The 23,569-nt window shown below is 40.4% G+C and overlaps 1 protein-coding gene across 2 annotated transcripts; it reads left to right on the forward strand.

Annotated features, from left to right (window-relative positions):
* Positions 1-3,254: 3,254 nt before the first annotated feature.
* uts2r1 (urotensin 2 receptor 1) lies at positions 3,255-23,270 on the forward strand. 2 transcript variants are annotated; one of them, XM_088284932.1, is made up of 6 exons: positions 3,255-3,402; positions 8,990-9,069; positions 9,185-9,313; positions 9,912-10,636; positions 11,791-12,169; positions 22,854-23,270. In XM_088284932.1, the coding sequence occupies exons 4-5, from the start codon at positions 9,923-9,925 to the stop codon at positions 12,166-12,168; spliced, it is 1,092 nt and encodes a 363-aa protein (XP_088141058.1). In that variant the 5' UTR covers positions 3,255-3,402; positions 8,990-9,069; positions 9,185-9,313; positions 9,912-9,922; the 3' UTR covers position 12,169; positions 22,854-23,270. The 2 variants fall into 2 exon arrangements, with proteins under 2 accessions (XP_088141058.1, XP_088141059.1); XM_088284933.1 differs by lacking the exon at positions 8,990-9,069 and having other exon boundaries at positions 3,263-3,402.
* The last annotated feature ends 299 nt before the right edge of the window (positions 23,271-23,569 follow it).

The following is a 23,569-nucleotide window of genomic DNA, read 5'->3' on the forward strand; positions in this document are numbered from 1 at the left end:
ACTCACCTGCTTTTTCTTTGGCAGACAAATTCTACGTTGTGTGGAAAGGTCCTCAAAGCTGCCTACATTCTCAATGTTGAGACATACAAATAAGCAAACTAAAAAGCAGTTCAACTGGTCCCTCGTTGTTATTATTATTTTTATTATTATTATTATTATTATTATTATTATTTCAATTTCCACAACCTGAACAAAATAAAGCACGGGTCAAAACTGGAAAAAGGACGCAAATGGAAGAAGTGTTTCGTCTATTTGTTAGGGATTCCCGGATTCTCAGTCATGCTGACAAGCCACCAGGCGACGCTAGCGTGCAAAAGCGCCGTTGAACAAGTAGAAGAAGAAGGGTGGTTTGGATTGGCGTCCGTGACGTCAAGGGAGATTAGGAGACAGGTGTACAAATGAATCATCTAGTGATGGCGACTTCGCACCTGGTCTTTTCTCAACTAAGTGACCAGACGAGCAAAGGTTTGTCTTTTGTTGGCCTTTCTCCCAATTTTGCTTGTTGTACTATTTTCCACACTTGAGGGATGTAACACTGTTTGAGCGCAGCACGTCCCAATTTACTTCCCTTTGCTTGATTTAGTTCATTGTTGTTTTTTTTTTTTGTTTTTTACCACCATGTCAAATGTTTTTAGTTTGTTTTGAATGCTGGCCGGCTATATTCATATTTTGTGCGTGCGAGTTTGTGTGCTCCTGTTGTAAGTGACACGCCTGTTGGCGTGTATCTGAGAATTGAACTGGAAATTATTATTTATTTTTTTACACAAATTATTGGCGCAATTTGAATATGGTTTATTTTTCTCTAAGTTCAAGATAGCTCCACCTGTGAAGTGTTGCAAAATGCAAGTCATTCCCCATGGCATTATAATGATATATAATATGTTGAACGACATAGCCCAATCAAAAACAAAATAACCCCACGTGTGTTAATGTGAATTGTCATCTGTCTCTATTTGTCATGAGATTGACAGATTCCTTCTCAACTCAACCCACCCTTGCACTGTATACGCCATTTTGAAATTGGATGTATGGGAGCTGATGTGGTTAAGGAAATGTAGCCCTAAATTGGAATTTGGATTATTTGATTGATGCCTGTGGTCAAATAGCACAATATTGTTAATTGTCATGAAATTGTAGCTATCTTGTTACTTGGTTTCTGAATAGTTTTGTTTGTTCTGCTGAGTCATTAACCCAACCTGCATTCATTTGCATGCAGTGGGAATGCAAAACCGGTGAGTCACTGGACCTTTTTGACAGAAAAAGGGTCTTGACAGAAATTACCAAAGAAGTATTTTTTTTTTGTCACCAAATTGCTGGAATGCTGTCTTGTTTCTCATACTTAACATTTCTTACTTAAACTCTCATGGAAACACGCTGCTGAGACCCTACATGTTTTCATTTGTCCCTTATGGAATAACTCAGACCGGGTTCCTAATCATTTTTCTTGACAGTTCCCACCATGAGTTGCCTTTTCGACTTAACCAGAATGATCCTCGGGAGCGCAACAGAACATAATTGTCCTGATTTTCTTATTTATTTATTTAAGTAAAAGGGCGGAGCTCCGGAAGCAGAAATGAGGGAATTGCGTGTTAGGAATTGCTGTCAAAATAGGCATACAATTAGTTTTCCTTTATGAACTATTTTCAGAATTTTAGCTCTGTGAGGCCGTCTTTCAAATGTGGTCATCCTCAACTTCTTTTGACATGGGATTACATTGAATGTTTTTTTTTTTTTTTAAAGCTGAACAAAAAGCAAAAAAAAAAAAATGATGCTGACTGGGTACAGGTATCAATATATTTGCAAAGGTCTCGCATGTCAAATGATGTTTTTGTGTGACCTTTAAGGCTTATTTAGTAGGGTTAAGGCTTTCGAGGCTCCGCTGTAGCCTCTTAGATTCCCAATGGACCGCTCTGAAAAGTGTGAAAGTGTGGGTTGGCAATTTGAAATCGCTGCTGGCAGTTGGGCTGAAGGATTATGGATCAAAGTGATGAGTGAAATGAGATCATGGCCACTGTTTGCCAAAGACGGCAAACTGCTCATTTGGTTTCCACTTAATTTCTTCCATTTTAAGGCCGACAACATGCCTGACATGCACTGAAATATGTGTGCGTTCACTTTGAGGAGAAACAAACAGCCTGTTATGTTTGCGCCACGGCAGGGTCAGCGACATGCTGCGCCTTAATTAGCCGATAAATGCTGCACAAACCGACGCTCGTCGCATTCGGCGTCTCGCTTGCCGGTTGAGGCTGATGTTCCATGCGTTGTTAACTTCTACTCTGTGCCGCACGGCTGCGGTTCCATCTGCAGCTAGTTGCAGCACAGCTGGAGATCGCTAAACAACCAGCAAAACATTTGGATTGTGATGGTGTTGTTTGGGCGGCTGCAATGGTAGTGAAGGATGAAAATCAAAGAGACTTTTAAAACCGCTTTCAGTCCGATGGAGTGACACAGGCAAGTGAGCAAGTAAACATCAGCAGTGGACACGTTGCACTTTACATTAGAGTAGTGTTTTTTTTTGGGGGGGGGGTTGTGAAAATTCCAAGACTGTATCAATCAAATGCAGTGATCTCCAACTGTGCTTGCAAATTATTGAGCATTTTGCTTTTGAAATGTCAAAAGGATGAAATAATTTAATTGACATTTTGATAAAAAAAATAAAATACAATAAAACACTCTACAAAGATGATTGTAACTTACAATGATAGTAATAGTGTTTTTAGTAAAGTATGTTTTTAAGTTGATAGTTTGCTTTAAATTTTCCAATTTTGGACTGCAGAAATTATTTGAATTTGGCAACAGTACTATGGTAATTTCTAAGTGTATAGCTAGGAAACTCCAATGCATACTCAAATGTATTTATTCATTTTATTGATTATTTACACTTTTTAATTGAATTTTTTAATAATTTAATGAATTTCATATTTTTTAATTTAAGATCAAATACATTTATATAAAAAAAATAATTTGAATAATCACGATTTAATTTCTGACTAAAATAATTGTGATTATTTATTTATTTTTTTTCATAATCGAGCCGCCTTTTGGGACATGCAGAAACACCATGTCAACTTTTTCTGCGCTTGGTGCGACTAGAAAAACCTGTCTTCAGTACTTCTCATGTAACAGATTCTTATTCCCGACTCTCAAATGTCATTGCAGTGTCTGATTGAATTCTCCGGGTCCATCCAATCCACCAGCCAGGATGCTCGCCACAATCTTCCCGCATTGTCGAAAGCAGTGCCACCGTTTCGTCAGCGACATGGGCCGATGTCAGCCGACTCTCAAGTCCCCCTTTGCCATCGCCTGAGTTGCCTACGTGCTGCGGCATCTCTGCTCCTGAAAGTGCTGAAAAAGAAATTGAGGCCATACATTTTGAGGCTCATCTTGCATTCCGAGGTGACGGTAAGAAAGGAAAACAACTTGACAGCTCCCCTCTCACTTAATAAATGAAACAAAAAATCTATTAAAAAAAATGGGGGGTTTAACATTTGCTGAAAAGTCAACCCAAAGTAAGCCCTAAATAAGCTATCGCTCCGTGATTTATTTACGACGGCGGCACCGTCTGCCTGCATTGAATTCTATTTGTCCATCGGTGTGAAAATGAGTGTGAGCGGTTGTTTGTTATTGTGGCAAGAGCTTTATAACTGCAATTAATTGAACAACCTTTAACTGTCTGTTTACTCGTCTTCTCCACAATCGCAATGAAAACAATTGGCTCGGCTTCATCGTTAAGGGCTTTTATGTGATCTTCCCTTCCGAGAGGAGTATTGCCATCGGCCAGTAGGTGAAGCCGAGATTAAATGAAATGTGTGGCGATATCGAAAGTGAGGACATATAGTTTCCAGCTAAATGAAGGCCATGTGTTCTCCACTATGTGTTTCATGATTTTATCTTTCTATGTATTCATTTTTTATATCGCCCTATAAAACGGTCCTCCTTTCAAAGTAAATTTACATAAGCGTCTTTGCGGCGTGTTTCAACTGCTGTGACACTTGACATCCAACTAATTATAGTCTCTCTTGGCACGGACTTGTCAAGGAGCCTCTCAGCTGTTGCAGTGAATAGTAAATTTATAATTGTAGAGAATCGGGGTTGTAAAATTTAACAACCAAAGTAACAAGTTCTCTATTTTTGTAATCCGTCAAATGATTTTGAATTTCTGTAGGTGTCTCCCGAGTTGCTGCTTTGCTAGTTAGTAGTTGCCTTCCTGGAGACTGCTTGTTGCTGTTTTTCCGCATTCTCATCATTTTATGTTAATAATTTTGTGTTGCATGACAAAAAATTATACATATTTAGCCGAATAACCTTTTCCACTCACAAAGCGCTTGCTGAATCCACAATTGTTTGCCTGCATATCAAGTGAACATGATGACTCACTTAAAACACTCTCTGGTGAAATTTGCCGACATTCGGGGGGCGGGGCAATGTCATGCTTGGTGTTCCACCACAACTAGTGAAAAGAATGCACGCGGCAATACTGTCTATTAACACAGATGTCTCCTGCTTAGTGTAGAAAATGCTGAACAAATTACAAATGATTGCTGCTGGTGTCCTATTAAATTTTTATGCGCAAATCTCAATTCAATGTTCCTCGGCTCTATTCCGGGTGAACAATCAATTATAGCAAATTATAATAATAAAGGCCTGCTGTAAGCCGTAATGGTGCCGAGACGGCTCTATTGAAGGGACGTCTGTAATGGATTCAAAGCAGGAGCGTTCTTGGAATCGGTGTAGTAAATGGAACTGCTATCAAGACAAAATTATGGAGGGGGGTGAAAAAAAGCGGCTTCTGCGTTCTTTGCTTGTATTTATCTTCAAGCTGTTTGAAATTCACATCCTCCGTCACGCAATGGCAAATGTTTGACCCCTGGAAATCTGTAATGGATTGGAGTCTAGTCTTTCTGACTGTTGTATTTCCGTTCACGTCGTAATTTATAACGTGACTGACACGCTGTTGCAAAACCATCAGTATCGTAATCTTGCGTTCTATTAACTTGCTGCGCCTTCTCAAGAGGAAGATTGAAAGACTTGGCTGAGGACTTTGATTCTTCCCGACTATTAATTTGACGGAAATTGCCTGTCGAAACAACCTCCTTGATTCATTCCGTGCGTTTGTGGGCCTCGCACCTCGAGCACCGTGAACAGCTTGAGTTTGACGCGATAGAATCACTCTTCAGAAGCCGGACACTGTTTGGCGGAGGAAGCCTCGGAGGCAAAGTGTGCGATTGAGCCTCACATTGTGATTACAAAGCTTGGGAGTTGGTGGTGCGCTCGTGCCTGCTAGCTCAATAAAATCAGCAATAATCAGAGAACACATATCACTGCAAGGTTAAAATAAATAAATAAATAAAAAATTACAATGAAAATAAAATAAAATAAAAACAGTCCAGTAGTCTATTTTATGAAATGCTAATTTTAGGGGTTTTTATTTGTAATGACCTATTTTTAGGTCAAAGATCAAAAAAGTTGGGCAGGCAGCAAGCTTGAACTCTCTTAGCATAGAACATTTGCACATTAAAAACTAAAACACGCATAAAACTGCTTTTGTCTTTCTTTCTTTATTGAATTCGTAAAGAGAAATCCCCAAAGTCTCGAGGCTATGGCGCCGAGATATCTAATATGAGAAAATGTCCAAAGCGCACATGCCCACGCGGAAGAAGAAACTCAATAACAAGAACTGTTTGTATGTTAGGATTCTCAGATGTTTCAATAACGCCTTTTTTTCATCCAATTATGGTTGAATCCAACAAGTTAAATAAGCGATTTTTTTTCTCAAATCTTCAACGGCAAATGACAAAGCTTAATTATGATGTTAAAGCCAGAGCGCCGAGTTATAGAATGATGCATTGTGTGATTGTCTCAGTGATGCTTGTCTTGTACGCTAGACTCACTTACGGCAAATGTTGTCATGCTCCTGCAGGACGTATTCCATTAAAACCGCAAATGTACCAGGGGACACCATGTTCCCAGACAGCACCTCATTTTTTATTTTATTTTTTTTTCCCCCCATGAAAAATCAGCCAAATGTTCATTGCCTGCTGTGGTTTGGCTGGACTCACTGATCCTAAAACATACAGTCGAGTACATGTGTTCTGGGTTTGGTCTGCTCTCCATGCAGTCAACCTTCATCAGTGTGGAGCCGTGTTTTAATTTTTTCTTTCTTTTGGCTGTCGCGAGTAACATCCTCATCATCCCCTCAGCTCCGCTACCTGTTGAAAAGGAGGACGTGAGGGATCGGGATTGCCCGTAGTTTGGACATCCTGAAAAGAATTAAAATCAAGAATGGTTTGGAAGCGTAATCAGCCAAATTGAAATGACGCCCAATGCTTTTGTTCTCGGCTATTAGTACGTCGCAAAAAAAAAAAAAAAAATTATATAGGCCATGCAAAGATTTGTGGAATATTTTTCAAAAATTCATGCAACCGATTTTTACATTTCAGAATACCAGCTATTGGGAAAAAAAAAAGTAATTAAAACAACATAGTACAGTACTGAAAATGACAATGAAGTCCCCCAAGTTTTTTTTGTTTTGTTTTGTTTTTTTTTTAATAAAGGACTGCTACGATGTGCGAAGCAAGCTTCTCTCCCTCATATTTCAACCAGTAACGGGAACATACACAATTGTCCATCCATCCATTTTCTCTTGCACTTATCCTGTCACACTTGACTTCATGCGAAAGTTGCTGACATCGGGCGAAACGCCGACTCACCAATCAGTCACAGGGCACAGCAGAAGCCTGATAGGTGAGCGACAACACTGTCAGTGACTGCCTTTTTGTTTAAATGTATCTGCCTTAGACAGTTCTGGAGTGAGAAACAATTCCCCATCCAGCAGTTAACGCTGACTGATTTATGTGTTTTGATAAGGAACGAAGGCTCTATTTACGTAGCCGGCGCACATGCTCGGATGTATAAACTGGTGCATCGTGAGTTTCACGCCGGTGTTTGGTCACTTTGGCACCTGACAATTTGCTGGCTAGAAGCAGACTTAAACATTGGACTGGCTAAAAGCTGGTCTAAGTTGTGGCGCAGGTGGTGTTGAATTTGATGGCAGAGCAGATTCAACAGATACAATGTCATGGGTTTCGGCAGCTGGATGGCGACCAGTCCAGGATGCACACCTCTTTCTAAAAGTCAGCTGCTATAGGCTCCAGCGCACCTAGGCCCCTAATAAATGGGAACAATATTTAAAAAATGAATATAATGGCTTGTTTCTTTTAGTTCAATCATATTGCCATTTAACTGCAGAAAAACTGCATCTTTAAATCTTCTTCTGTCTGAATTGAATTGTCCTTTCAATTTGTGGCTGTCCAGATCCAGAAATGAATTGGCAGATAAAGCAAAAAGACAAAATGACAGCACATTCAGACTTGCAGTCTGAGATTTCACTGGCAATGACCTCATTTGGCTTTTGTAAAGTTGACCGTAATGAATGAAACACAGACGATATACCAACAGTAGATGCATCTGCACAATCAAATTATGTGCCGGAGAGGTTTTCGTTCCGCATAGAATTAGAATTCCCATTTTCGAGTGGTGCAAAATTGTTGGGAATTAAATGGTAATACGGCGCTCCTTGGACGTTTCTGAATAAGGCAAGCAAAATTGAATCATTATGTTGTATAGTTCAAAATAAGTTGCTAGAAATACACTACATATTTGCAAATCAATTTGTTGTTTTCACAGTGGCGAAACAGTCAACAGGCTTTCCATTAGAAATGAACCATGACGTCTATTTAAAAAAAAAAAAAAAAAAAAAACGCTTCAACAGGCTTGCGTCAAGACTTATTTTTGAGCAACAGGATCGGTCTTCAGTTTATCAGTTTAATCATTCAAATGCTGGATGTAGACCAACATAAGCATACTGTATCATTTTAGATCAGGGGTGGGCAAACTTTTTGATTGGCGGGCCACAAAGGGTTCTAAAATTTGACAGAGGGGCCGGACCAGGAGCAGATGGATGGAGTGTTTTGGTAACCTCACCTCATCGGAGGAAAAAAAAAAAACCTTTAAGTGAACAAAAGCATTACAACAAAATATGTCTTTGGAAAAACGACAGTGTTTTGAAACTAAAACATTAAAAAGATTTATTTTTATTTTTTTTTTCAAATTTGGCGGACCGGATTAAAACATTTAACGGGCCGCGTGTGGCCCCCGGGCCGTAGTTTGCCCACACTTGTTTTAGAGGCATAATTTATTTTTTAAAGAATCCCGCTGAATGAAAGTGCAGATAATTAATGACTCTCTCGTCTCAGAATTCTAACACAAACAGTCTGAAAATAGTACAAGCCGTCTTTCTTTAGGGACCTGTCATTAATTAATCATTACTGGATTTTTGGTTAGCACAAAACTTTTAATAATACTAATTTATTCTCATAGAGCTACAAGTTCCTCATTTCAAAATGAGTTTTTCTTTCTAACTGCTACCATCTGGAGATGTTCCGTTATTTTATTAGTATGACAGAATGATTACAAAAAAAAAAAATACTGTGCGCTAGTAGGACTACAACCATCTGAATTGTTGCCATTGTTGAACAAAACGGGAGCGTCTCCTGTCTTCCGGTTGACCAATCCATTGCTCTTGCATTTTGTTTTGATCTCGGCCCGTGTGGCTCTCGGGTCACGGTGCAATCCATCACTATGGAAATGTGCGGCAACCGAGCGCATTACCTGCATACCACAGCACTGCCAGCTCTTCTCTGTCTTCTCCCTCCCATTTTTTTTTTTTTTTTTTAATAGTAAGAGAGCCTCACTTGCTCTCCTCATCTCCCCTCCCTCACTGCCTCGCTACCTCACTCTCACTCACTCACACATACACGCGCACACACACACATACTCGCTGAGGGGCATTCTCCGAGACGGGTGGAAGCTTCAATAGGATCGTCATTTCCACGCAACCTTCAGTTCAGTCAAGATCTGTTTATTTTTTGAATTGGATTATTTATTTTTTTTTCCACTGCTTCTTTCATGTCACAACTTTGCTGACAAGATGCATAGCTGCGATGGAAGAGAACTTGTGCAACTGATTTAAATCAGCACCTTTCACTTCGAGACTCCCTGGGATTACCAGTGAGGGATTTTGGTCACAGCATATTTTTCTTTGTCTCTCGACAACTGGATAAAACGTGATACATTTTTTTTTTTTTCCATTCACCTTTTGTTTCGCCACATGGACATCCTGTAGCAGCTGCTTTTATGGAGTGTGAAATTGCCGACATACGTGCCAAGTTTGGAAGGAAGAAAGTCCAACAAAAGCATGGCTGACGGAACCGCCGCAACGTGCTGAAGGCTTCTTTGAAACAAGACAACACGGGTACGAACTCACACGGCCATTCATTTCATTGGGGTTGCTAAGGGGCACACAGGTTGACCTTTAAAATTAGTCCACGGGATTGCACATTCAAAGCGTCATTATTTTTGCAAAGTAAATCACTTAGAACATGAAGGCTAAAAAAAAAAAACCTCACTCAAACAACTCATGGTGTTTTAAAGCACCCCTTGGCACAAGAACTAAGCTATTTCCGGAGCAGGTTTAGAAGCGTCAAGAGTGTATTCTTTCCTCATAATGGTTGTTGTCCAAGGTTAGTCTCCTCATGTCTGCGAGCAACATGGTGTACCACAGATTATTAAAAAAAATGAATAAACAGCTGAAAGGAATTGATAGTAGTGTTTGCAGTGCTTCAATTCGCCGTGCAAAGTTTCTGAAGAAATTGAAACGGTTTGTCCGAATATTCAGTGGCCTGATCGCAACCCAATCGAGTATGCGTTTTACTGCCTGTAGAAAATAACCGAAGCTGTTCTAGCAAATTATTTGCCTTGAAGAAACTTCCAATTTTGACACGAAACACATTTATTGAGTGCATTGATAGAACCTTGAATCTTTTCCTTGACTCGTTGTCTTTCTGTCGTAGTATCTTCGGAGATGACCACCGTGTCCATGGAGCCTGTAGGAGTCCTGGTGGAAAGGAGCGCCAACGCCACTGAGCCCCCTCAGAGCTCTCATGAGGACCCAGCCGCCACTTTCACCATTGGCACCATCCTCTCCATCATGTTTCTCGTGGGCGTCCTGGGAAACATCTACACCCTCGTGGTGATGTGCCATTCCATGCGCAACGCCGCTTCCATGTACATTTATATCATAAACCTGGCTTTGGCAGATCTGCTGTATCTGCTCACCATCCCGTTCGTCGTGTGCACGCACTTCCTCAAGCGCTGGTACTTTGGGGACGTCGGCTGCCGGGTCCTGATCAGCATGGACTTTCTGACCATGCACGCTAGTATCTTCACACTGACCGTCATGAGCACGGAGCGCTACTTTGCCGTTCTCAAACCGCTGGATACGGTCAAGCGCTCGAAAAAGTACCGGAAAGCCATCGCGCTGCTCGTTTGGGGCGCTTCGTTCATCCTCACCTTACCGATGATTGTGAGCATTCAGCTGATGAAGGTTGGCAACAAGGCGATGTGTCTTCCCACCTTGTCATCGCTCTCCTATAAGATTTACATCACCTTCCTTTTTTGCACGAGCATCGTTGCCCCGGGACTGATCATTGGCTACCTCTACATTCAGCTTGCTCGGACTTACTGGGTTTCACAGACGGTGACCTTCAAGACCACCAATAAGCTTCCCAATCTGAAGGTCAGTGGATCTTTTTATTGTCCCCCCCCCCCCCCCCCCCAAGACTTCGAGACTATAAAGTTTTGTTTAGGCCAAGGTGCCTCCTGAGCTATTTTCAAATAAATGGGTCCAACCGGGTCCATTTTACAATTTTCCATCGTCAACCCGAGCAGTGATTTAATTCACCGGTACAACACGACCTGCTTTCCTTCTTCGTCTCATGGCTGCGAATGAATATGAATTGATCTGTTTGCTCCTGCCTTGCTCTTTCTCACAAACACGTTGGCAACGGACGTCACTGTCAATGGACTCGTATCAAGCGCACACATGATAAGAGCCCGAACGGCACGTAGCAGGAAGCCATCTGTGGGGCCATGATGAGGCATTCAGCTTCGTAATCGAGGAGGAGGAAAACCATAATGACCCTGGCCAGATTGCGCAGATGCTGTAAACATCCACGCTTTAGAAATTAAGATGTCACACCCCTTTTTTTTTTTTCTGATTTGATTTCCAAGATACGGTATCTGCAGGAAGGATAGCACACTTGTGGGCCGAGGAAATTGAGATGAAGTTGTTGAATGTGACTCAGGGGTTCATGGTATGATGCCACAACGGAACTATTCTCTGTAACTTCTAAGTATAATTACAAACGGAATATCTAAAAAATGTTTTTGGCACAGTTTAGTGTTTTTTTTTTTAGCACCACAAACTTACAATGTCTTTTCACCGTCTTTACTGGATTTATTAATCATTTATTACTATTATTATAATTGTCCGTAAACCGTATTGCGCCTTGTTGGGCTTTCCAATGGCCGCAGTTGGCATGCGAACAGAAGAGCGTGCAGGTGGAGGAGATTGGCCATCGTGGTAAAAAAGACGGTGACTTTCAACCGTCATGTCGTGTATTTTATAGTGAGACTATCTCAGATGGCCCTTTTAAAAACATGCCAGTGTGACCAGATAAAAAATGGATCGCAGCAAATCTGTGCACTGCATAATACATGAGTGCAGATAAAAACTGCTTATTGAAGGGTGATTTTAGGGGGTGTATAATATTTGAGTGCACGTTATGTCAATCGTAAATATGTACGTGTTGCTTCCTGCTGCTGTCGTTTCCTTTATCGATTGTCATCAGTGATTGAACAGTTTCTCTTTTTGTGTTCATCTCCCCAAAGGTTCTCTATTTGATTTTCACCATCGTGCTCCTCTTTTGGGCATGTTTCTTGCCTTTTTGGATATGGCAACTCCTGGGTCAGTACCATCCGTCACTGCCCCTGTCCTCCACAGCCAAGCGCAACATCAATTACCTGACGACATGTCTGACGTACTCCAACAGCTGCATCAACCCGTTCCTATACACACTCCTCACCAAGAACTACAAGGAATATTTGAGGAAGCACAACCGCTCCTGGTCTGCTGGAAGTTTTTTTGACCGGCGTGGCCGCATGCAGCGCTCGCCACGGCGGTCGCCGTCTGCTAGCAGTCAGCAGTGCACGGAGAGTTTCATGCTCACGCACACAGCCTCCTTGCGTGCCCACAATAGCAGCTTGTGAGGTAGGCACGATGATTTTTTTTTTTGATTTTTTTACTTAGTTTGTAATAACAGCAAAGCGATTGTTTGCATAGGAAATGCATGTCGTTGAACAATGTTTATTTATTTATTTATTTAGTTTAATTCATTTAAAAAAAAAAAAAATTATTTTAAGACTAGAAGTGTTTTTTTTTTTACATGTGTGAAAGTTCATTATGATTACCTGTTAAAAAAATATTATGAAAAGTTCTAAAAGTTTTATGATGCCGATGCTTACTTCCATGACTGTATTTCCCATTAGGAAAATTGTCGACTAAACTAGTCCTGAAACAGATAGCTTCCCCTTCGAGTATTGCGGTTGAAAGATACCTGACACAAAATTCTAAATTTATTATATTATAAAAGCCTTTTTTTTTTTTGTAATCACGTCAATGTTATTCTCTCAATTCATTCAAAAACAGGATGCAGATTTTTTTTTTTTGTTCTATTTTTGGAGAAAAATGAAACGAGTATTTTGTCTGAATTTAAACACGTCAATGTGGGTATTTTATGAGAGGCCGTCCGGGACAAACATTCTGGATTACTTCTCACACAAACAACTGAGACACTCTCATACTAATTTTAGATGTCCGTTGCAAATGTTTCCTTTAGAGGAAACTTGAGAAATTTACTGTAGTGGTGACGGCGGGGAATTTGCAGACATAGGCATCAATTTCCTAGAAGCGATTGTCTTCATTAACGTCATGTGATCTTGAGCTTTTCCCAGCTCACTTTGAGCGAGCGGGTACATCCTGGACTGGACACCTGCCAAATGCAGGACGCGCAAACAAACACGCATTCGTACTTACATTTACACCGATGGACAATTTATTTGGTTCAAGTACTGTAATATGTATCCATCGTTAAATGTTGTAATTAAATGGTCGTTAAATAACGGTGTACTGCCATTGGTTAGGGTTCAACTTGTTTCTGTGTCTATTTTGCAACTAGGGCCGAACGATTTATCCTTTTGGGATTGAAATTGTGATCTTAATGCAATTTTGCGATCGACAAAGGCATTTTTTTTTTTTTTTTTTTTTTTGAGAACTCTTAACCGCAGCTCACCAATCAAACCGGCTAAGATAACTTGCACTTCACCGTTATGAGCAGCGGTTACTAACTAGATCTTCTCGTGGCGGCAAATAAGAGACTTTTAACAAGCAGCACTCTCACTAACGGCGGACGAGCAGTTTAGCATGCAAACAGTCCGAACAACGAGAAGACTTCCAAAAATGGAGACGCTAACCGCTAGGCTAACGTGAAATGCAGGGTTAGTTTTATATCTCCTCAAATTGCTTGGAATGATGAACAAGACCACCAGTTGCAAAGTTTAGTTCAAAACAAAATGAAGACCTCCTGATATCGTTGAGTTGCTAAATTCTTATTCTAATTTTTAATTCAAAGATGGAAATGGATTTCTTTGAGTGAACTTTCCCATTATGTAATAAAAATATTGACACATTATCAATGTTTTGTCTGTAAATCCACAGCTGACTCATAAACTATATTTTCTAAACATAAAGAAATGGTCTCTTGTGGGAAAAAAAAAACACCGGCGGCCTTTGAAAAATGCAATCGGCAATAAATGGCCTTTTAGAGAGCGAGTCATTTGTGAATAGTCGGTGGTAAAATAATAAAATAATTAGCAACTCTTGTTTTGTTGCTCCGCTTGGGTTTCCTTTGAAGCTTTTATTGCAAGTCTCAAGAGTGCAACAGTTTTACTGCAGAATTCTCAAGCGGGCCATAAAGGTTCCTCGGTATAATATCACAGGTTAAATGCATGAATCCACACGGCGACATTTCCCTGGCTGACAATTGCGACGTGCCTCTAACTCATAATGACGCTTGATAGTATCATGATTACAGCAACAAAAAGGCAGGAAAAGGCCAGCGGACACAGGAAATGGCAAGACTAAAGCATTTGGAGCGGCATGCTTTATAGTTTGTACTTTAAATCGACTGCTTACGATTCCCCGCAGCTAAAGCGTAATCCCTTTTGCACTTGTTCAATTATTCCACGCGCTGTATACGTACGAAGGATGAAAAGTCCCTCTCAAGTGACCGAGATTAGCATTAAAAGGAGCTGTTAATGTGAACGGGACGATAATAATTGATGAGGACAATGGTTTAGGGCGCTGTTGAAATGCTTTCTCAGCAACAATACCAACTCCACTCCATCCATATTTAATAAAGGGGCAGTATCGGGAGGTCAGCGAGGGAACGTCGCAAAGTGAGCAGTTAGATGTGAAAACACGTTGCGTAAGAGTGGTTAACTGCTCCACTTTTCAAGTTCTTGATACGCGGTGTATTATGAAGTTGCATGCGCGTTCCTCTCATGCCAGATAAGGGAACTGAATGAACAATGCGGGGAAGCAGACATTTTATAAGAAAATTGGGTTGCGACAATATTAAAAAAATAAAAAATGATTTATTGATTTTTTTTTTTTTTTTTTTTTTCGATATTAATTTGAAGTGCAGTATTTTGTAGGGAGTGTTTTTAGCGGGTTTGTGTTAAATTTCCCCTTGAAGGACATTGTATTTTGAAAATAAAAACAATTTATTAAAAAAAAACAAAAAAAAATGTATTGTTTAATAAAATAAAATGCTTTCATCAGTTCCCTAGGATTAACCTACCAAAAAAAAAAAAAAATTCTCCCCAAATTTAATAAATGGCTCCTCAAATCAAGTCATTGACTCGCAAAGCTGCTCCACAAATGCCGATTAAATGCTTCAGAGAATAACGGCAAGGATTAAGTAACCCGCAAATACCTCAAAATGCTTCCACTGGCAAAGACGGTCTTGAGCACTTGACTTTACGAGATGAGAAATGGAAAACTCTTCAGAAGTTTCACTTTTCTACCTCAAACCTGAATGGTTTAAAGCAAAGCGGCTTGTATTTCTCGATGCCTTTGACAGATTTTGAAACTCCCACGGTTGGACTAACAAAACATGAAGACCATCGCATGCACTTTTCTTGCATCATTAAAGCGTTCCCATGACAACGTCAACTCCTCATCGCGCCGATGTTTCTGACGCTTTGGGTTTTAGTCATTAAACCCCTTCACCAGGGTTAAACAGGCCCTGAAGTCTGACTGCCAGGTTATCCGTCTTGATCCAGAGCTACCTGGATGACCGTTCTGCTGCCTGCACAGTGAACTTGATGGCTTTCCATTTTTGGACTGCCAAGTCGAGCCTAGGCTTAGCACGCTCTGCTCCAGCAAAGCCTCTCCTAGGGTCAATCCGGTCTTGCTACTTGGTTGGGTTCCGCTCTTTAGCCCTTTTTGATGCTATCTTTCCAGAGAACTGTCTCATTATATGAGGAGCACCTGCCTTTGTTGCTGCTGTCATCACGTGACCAACGTGAGTTACCGCAGTGCTAAATATGTCAGAATGCTAGTTTGTATATTGTGTTTTTCCTCTAGCACGGCCTGTTAAGAAAACTAAGTGCCTTGGCAGACAGAATAGATAGCGTTAGTCACTGCCTTGCGCATTATAAAAGCAGCTGAGTATCTGAAATTTCTATTCTGTTATTGTTGTCTAATAATGGAAATGGATTCTGGAGCATGACAAATATCAGTGGAAGGTATTATAGAACGTTCCGGTGTTAAAAGCCCTTTGAGAACACTTTAACTGAATTTCTGGCTTCCTCCGTCACAAGTCATCACCTGCTCGCAGAACATGCGAGATGAGCCGTGAAGATTGTCAGTGCGGTGTTGTCACTCATCCTGATTGATATTTGCTCCTACTGTGCAAGTGCAGAGGCATTTTTTTTTTTTTTTTTGCATCGAGGTTGCTAGGGATGGATGCCGACCTTGTAAAATGAATAATATCGCCTTTAAGGAAACACTTTCCCCACAAGAGCAGCCTTTTACCTTCCTCACTCTGCCCGTAGTCTCTGCTCAACAGATTTCAATTTCTTTCTCATATATAAATAACGCTTTCAACGGAATTTCGAAATACTGTAATTTCTTGATTACATGAGCCACAGACCTGCAGTGAGGGAAATGTATTTCTTCCATTTTTGCAGGAGATTGATTTAAAGTTTGAAGGTTGTAATTATATTTGTGGATTCCCTGAAACTAACTTGGCCGAGAAGAAAAAAAAAATTGTTTAGTCCAAAACTTTTGAAAGATCCGTCAATCTATCAATATTTCATGAAAGAATATTTTCGGATTTTACCAACGCCTGTAAGATGATTTTTAACTGACTACCGTGTGCGGTGCCCTTACAGAAAGTCAAGGAGGCAAGTGTATGTGAGTTGTCATATCCGAGGGGAAATATAATCATGGAACACGAGTATCATCCATCACAGTAAATCACAAGGCCTTCACATTTGTGCTTGTCTGTTTGCTGAAAGATGCTCACTCGCTGGCCTAATCTGGGCCAATAAACAAAGTCAACTCCCGGCGGCATCCATCAAGAGCTTTCACTCTTTTCTCAAACATGCTCACAATATAACCACAAATATCAAGAACAATATTTGCTTTAGCGTGTCCTCATTGGGTTGGCGGGTAAACTAGACGCTCTGCTAGCTGACTAAAAGAGAAGCTAGGTGGTGCTAACTGTATCTTATGCTAGCTGACTAAAAGAGAAGCTAGGTGGTGCTAACTGGAGTTTATGCTATCTTACGAGAAGAGAAGCTGGGTTGGGCGAACTGGAGCTTATGCTAGCTGACTAAAAGAGAAGCTAGGTGGTGCTAACTGTATCTTATGCTAGCTGACTAAAAGAGAAGCTAGGTGGTGCTAACTGGAGTTTATGCTATCTTACGAGAAGAGAAGCTGGGTTGGGCGAACTGGAGCTTATGCTAGCTGACTAAAAGAGAAGCTAGGTGGTGCTAACTGTATCTTATGCTAGCTGACTAAAAGAGAAGCTAGGTGGTGCTAACTGGAGCTTATGCTAGCTGACTAAAAGAGAAGCTGGGTTGGGCTCACTGGAGTTTATGCTAGCTGACGAGAAGAGAAGCTGGGTTTGGCTAACTGGAGTTTATGCTAGCTGACTAAAAGAGAAGCTGGGTTTGGCTAACTGGAGTTTATGCTAGCTGACGAGAAGAGAAGCTGGGTTTGGCTAACTGGAGTTTATGCTAGCTAACTAGAAGAGAAGCTGTCTAGAGCTAGTAAAAAAATACTGCATATAATACAAAAATGGATAGATAAGGCCATAGCTATTTTTTTTTTAATTCCAGTGGAAGTGAAACCACCCTCTGGGTATTTTTGACATCGGATGGATGTGGAAAGTTTGTGTGAACAACGTCCACTCTCATTCTGCCTTTCCACTTTTGACTTTAAGTGATTTCAAAAGACAACAGTGATCGATGGAGCCCGAGCGCGACTCGAAGACGGCTCCAAGAATAGAACTTTTGGCCTCATAAAACACTTCCACCAACTGACCTCGACATAAGCCAAAGAGTCTGAAAGCGAAGACATTTGACATTGAAGTGGTGAGGACTGTAAACAAGTAGAGCACGCAGTTTGACATTCTTTGAATAAACGCTTCTTTCGTACGTTTCTCACGGATTATTTGTATTGCGCGGCCACTTTGACTACGTTATTAATTAGTGTGCAAAGTCTACTCATACAAATAGAAAGTTCTCAAGGGACACATTATTCACTTGTGTACATTCCCACTCCCCTCTATCAAAATTCCCAAATGTATTTAGGCTAATCTAAAATCCCACTGCCTCACCATCATAAACTAACTTCTTTTTTTTTTTTGGAGGTTGCTAATTAATTGTATATGTAATGTGAAACCTAGTATAAATCAAAATCATGCAAGCTCAATGAAGTCAATTGTAGATTGCCTTTTCTGGCGCAGATGGGGGGGGGGTTGAAAACAGTTGCCAAGTGTCTTCATAAAAGGTTCGTCAATCAAAATATGCAAAGCATCAAGAATTACAGCCCAGTCGACTGAAACCTTTTGATTTTGGTTGGTCTGTTCCGTCGAATGCAAATGCGCCACTGCTACTCGAATGCTACAGGGCCAATGTGCTGATTTTAATCGTGACTGCAGGGACAAGACTGTCTGGTTGCTTGAGCACCAGCAATAATTATAATAATAATAATAATAATAATAATAATATGAATGTCATTGGTGCCATGATTCATTTTGGCTTTCTTAGACATTTAATCTTCAAGATTAGTTAGGAAATAATAAAACATGACGACTAGATGGACGATCTCTGCATCATTAAGTGTTTATGTAATTATCCAGACCACCTAAACATTATCTTGACTCCTCATTGACCAATGAAGATCAAATTGACATGCAATCAACTCTGTGGCTCCCTAATACAGTGATTTATCGATTAGTCCTTCCAGTTAATTTAACCTCACCGTTAACCTCAAACTACAAATCTGCATTGCCTGTCCACGAGCTGCTTGAGCTGAAAATGATCATTTTCATAATACCGGTAATTTGTTCTAGTAATCGAGGACATTGGCTCAGTTAATATTCACATGCGATTGCGGAGATAAAAAAAATAAAAAAAATCGACCTTGGACTACTTTAAAACTTCATCAAGCAACTTCATGACGTTAATAACATTGTTTACACAACAGAGCCTGAGGCCAGCTGAGGTGGGTTTGGACATGGGGGGGGGGGAATTGATTATAAGTATATATTGTATATCTCGGCTTCTGTTCATCGATTTCATATTTTGATGTTAAGACTCCCTTTATCGCTGACAAGCGGAGTTGGTTGTTTATTTTTAAATTTCAGCGACTCGACTGAGCACCAGAATGCAGAGATGTTAGCAGAATTTCCAATCACTGAGTTCAATCGGCAGCAAACTTGCACAAACAAAAAAGTCACTTATTGAAGTGATGAAAAAAGAAAACAAATTTTGTCAACTAAACGGCAACATGCAAATTCATTCAAATTTGTTTTCCCCAAAAGGTTGTGATACAATTTATAACACTTTTTTTTTTCTAATACCCATTGTTCAAATGGAAAAATATGATATAATGACCCAGTCACCAGTATATATTTAAAAAGTTCATACTTGGTGCATGAAAAAGAAAAGCAGCATTCTTACCTGGCTTGCTGCACAGGATCCTCGATTTAAAGGTTTAAAATCGTCTGCCCGTATCTGAAGTTCTCTCCATTAACCTGCGAAAGAGGAAAGAAAGTCCCCGGGATCAGTGAACTGAAACAACACCAGACGTACCATAAAAGAAAATTCTCATCTTCTTCTTTACAACTTCTGATTCAGACACAGACGAGGAGGCAGCCAAGAAATTTTAAATTACACCGGACTACTATGAATCAGAATCACATGGCTGAGTGGGTGCCCGGTGCAGTCGCCAAGAAACGACTCATAGCCCGGACTTGCACGTATCGCCAGCAAATATCCTTCAATACCTGCCAACGCTTGTACCCTTTTGCGAGACTATTCTCACTCTCAGAGCACATCTGTCAGAAAAAAAAAAGAAACGCTCGTGTCTTCCATTAATGTGATAAGGCCGGTGTGCCTCATCATCTGGCTGAACGTAAACGAATAAATCATTATTTCTTGGCGCATTTGAATGTTGTTAAAGGTTAAACGTAATTCATACTTGTCACAAATTAGCATTTCAGTTAACTGCAGTAAAAAAATTGTTTTACGCTTTAAAACAGGTGTGGGCAAACTACGGCCCGGGGGCCACATGTGGCCCGTTAAAGGTTTTAATCCGGTCCGCCGAACTTGAAAAAAATTAAATGAATAAACCTTGTCAATGTTTTATTTTCTGAATACTGTTGTTTTTCGAAGACGTATATAATGTAAGGCTTTCATTTAAAATTAAATGTATTTTTTTGTGTCCGATGAGGTGACCAAAACACTGCGTCTGCTCCTGGTCCGGCCCCTCTGTCAAATTTTAGAACCCGTTGTGGCCCGCCAATCAAAAAGTGTGACCACCCCTGCTTTAAAAAGTACTCTCTCTCTATTTAGTCGCGTCATTACCACTTTTGATATAATACTTTGGCCTTTCATGGAGCCTCTCTAACCGTTAAAGTCTGCACGGTTCACGGTCTACATTTTCAGTGGAGCGAAACTAAGGACAATTTACATTCGTCTGCTTTCATAAAGAGAGAGCGCTCACAATCTATTCCAACCAGGAAGTGAAATTGCTACAACAGAATAGAGTGACATGAGGAATTAAATCAGTTTATAACAAATGCAGTAAAATTGGAAACTTTATCTTGCGAGACAACCATGCTTGATTAAAATTTATCAGATCAGTGTTTCAAGAAACCCGACCATTCCTTAGTGCCGCTTATCTCCCGCGTTTGACGTCTCTGATTTCTCTCCCTAATGCTGCTTATTTTTTATTATTTTTTATGTTTTTGCCCCAAAGATCATACGGCTTTTGTGTACTTCATTGAGTGTGAAAAGAGACCGGGAACATCGCCAACCTTCAGCCGCGGCGGATCAATATGCTTTACAAAGCATGAATGGCGCAGCGTTACATTGACTCCGCAGTTCTATCACACTCAATCCGAGAAATTAAGACTCTTTTATTCAAGATCAATACGACTCTGTAGTCCATCGGAGCCATCTCGCAAATCTCGCCCGATCTTGATTGCTTTTAAGTCAAGTGAATTTGACATGTGGCCGTAAACACGCCCACGCTGTCAGCCTCCACCTTGACACAAATAGCCAAGGGGAAAGCCGTCCTGCACGCGCAGTTGCAGACGACCAAAAAGCCGCATGAGTCAGAGATCCAAATGCTAACTTCCGTATTTGTTCGAGAGGTCAGTAACGACGTGATGGGCCGGACTGCGACCGGGCCTGATTTATGCACGCACACTTGTAAGATCGCAATCTCTTAGCATGTTCAATCAAGGTTGTGAAAAGGTCAAGGGCTGCTGTTGGGTATTCTATTTCAGGCGTGATGGCATAATCTCTCTTTTAAACTGACTTGCTCACAGGAACATTTTCATAACTAGCTAGATGACAAATTTCACATTTCATGGCGGTTTATACAATAAAATACAATTTTTTCTTTTTTTTTTTCTATAGCGCATATATGAGGTAGACCCCATTTCGTTATCCTGCTCGGAGAAGCACGTCAAAGAAAATAAAATGTATTTCCTTTTAGCCAGTAGGTGGCGCTACCACTCGGATGATGATAAATAAATTCGAAGTTGGCTGCGGTGCTGGACCATCATCAAATGTAAAAAATGTTGAGAATATAGATGAACAAAGAGCAACGTTCTCGTTGACAGACATCCAGATAAGCGTCCTATATGAATATTTATTGCATTTATGAATATCTGTGCACCGAAATACCCAACATGATGCCCGACTATATTTTGCTCTTACAAGACCCAATCTTTGCACAACATTCATGCCAACATATGACTTTAACTGTTCCATCATGGAGTGATAAACAACCCTCTCATGAAGTCCTTGACTACGATGTCGTTGCCCGTCGGGGAAACTACGCACCTCATTGGCCGACGCTGCCGTGCGGGTGATAACGAGCACATTTGGCTAAGTTAACAGGTGTCCCATCAACAAGAACACAGACGGCCAGTGGCTGAGAGGAGTCGTGTTTTCTATTTTCTGCCCCTCCTGCTATTTAAGACCGACTCTATTGCCATGAGTGCAGGGGACAAGGAGGACAACCACTAACCTAAGCCCCGCCCCTAACCTCCACATGCTGCTTCAAATCCAGCATTCCAGTAAAATTGCGCTTGAGACTAAAATATTTTAAGAAAATAAGTAGTGGAGTATGCTGGTTAAGCATATGTCTTATGGTGGAAAAAAAACGCATTACAACACCCCTTTCAAAGTTGATAGAAGATGAAAAAAAAACTTGCTCCCCACATTTGTCACCACATACCCAACACTTGGCGTAATGCTGATTCATATGCATGTCTTCATGTAATGATTTTCATTGCCACCGCAAAAACAGCCGGATACATCTTGGCGGATGTGTTGTGTCACAAATCAATGCTGCCGGCGCTATTAGCTCGCTGTATGTTTAGCCACCAGGATTCCTTGTAAATGTTCATGTGCGGCTTGTGTTTGAAGTATCACGTTCCAGACTGAGATATTGAACACGTGCATGCGGGGGAGTCGATCAGTTCAACTATTATTGGCGCAGGTCATTACATAGTCCAATGGGGGGTCGGCATGATCGCGAATACTTGATTTGGTGGGCTTGATTGGGTGGAGATTTCAAGAGTAAAGGAATGACCTAGTAATATTACTCGGAATAAATTTTTCATGTCAGGAAAATGCCAAAACTCATTATATGATGCTCCTATTAATCTGTGACTACTATAAGTAAGATCCTCAACCTCTATACCGGGGGGTCACCTACTTGGACCACATGAGTAGCCAGCGGGGCTGCTCTAAAAATAGCTCACCAGTGATAGGATGTTATAATTTTCTTGGAATGTTATGTTCATTTTTTTTTTTCATTTATTTATTTTATTTTTTAAATTTTTTCAAAAATCCATACTGTGCCCTTATCGGAGCATAATTCGGGGCTAGTTTTTACTATATTTTCATGAAATTGTGACTTTTATGATCTGTAATACGTCATTTAATTTGAGTCTCATGACATGTACCTCTCATATAGTATTTTTTTTTTTATATGTGTGCACTTAATACAGCACACATTCTTGTCTGTTTTTAAACGTTGTATTAGTGCTACATGAATATATTATCCCTGTCCTTGACAGATCTGACGGAATTGTGCCGAATGAAGGAAAGGACCAAAGAAGCACATGGGAATGCCATTCGGATAAACTAGTCATCTCTACGAAACTGACAGAATAAGTGGAAACATGACAAACGTGTGTATAAGCTGACAAATGTTGCAATAGATTCTCTGAGATGACGCTTTTTGACAACTATGCGCTAAACAAACAATTCACATTCACATGCGCACTTATTTCCCCTGAATCAACATGGGAATGTCCTCCATGCTAAATAAGTCCACGATCTGTGCTCTTATGTAATATGTGCATCAGCATGAATATGTGTCATAAGAAAATTGTGTTTAGATTGTGCAGGCTAATTCAGTACTGTGCGTAGACAACAATGCTTGTGTGCATTTTCCTGGCTAAAAAAAAAAAAAAAAAAGCATGATTATGAAATACTACTTAACATCAAGCTGAAATGCATAATTGTGTATTTTCGACTTGGTTTAAATTTAGTCTTTGTTGGAGAGTAAAATGTGTCCGCTTAGTTTTTTGTGATTAACGGGATTGCATGCTTGTCAGGTGCAGAGGCAGTTTTGAAAAGACATGCTCTGAAAAATACAAAGCTTCAGCAACTTTGAAACAAAAACTGTCGAAACGTTGCAAGAATCTGTGGATGTAGACATCATTTGAAATTGGAATATCAACTGTTAGATTTTTGGGAGCACGATGTATTACTGTTGTATTATTTTCTT

Source organism: Idiotropiscis lumnitzeri, chromosome 20, assembly GCF_059441095.1.
Source record: "Idiotropiscis lumnitzeri isolate Australia: NSW breed Sydney's pygmy pipehorse chromosome 20, RoL_Ilum_1.0, whole genome shotgun sequence".
Taxonomy (NCBI): domain Eukaryota; kingdom Metazoa; phylum Chordata; class Actinopteri; order Syngnathiformes; family Syngnathidae; genus Idiotropiscis; species Idiotropiscis lumnitzeri.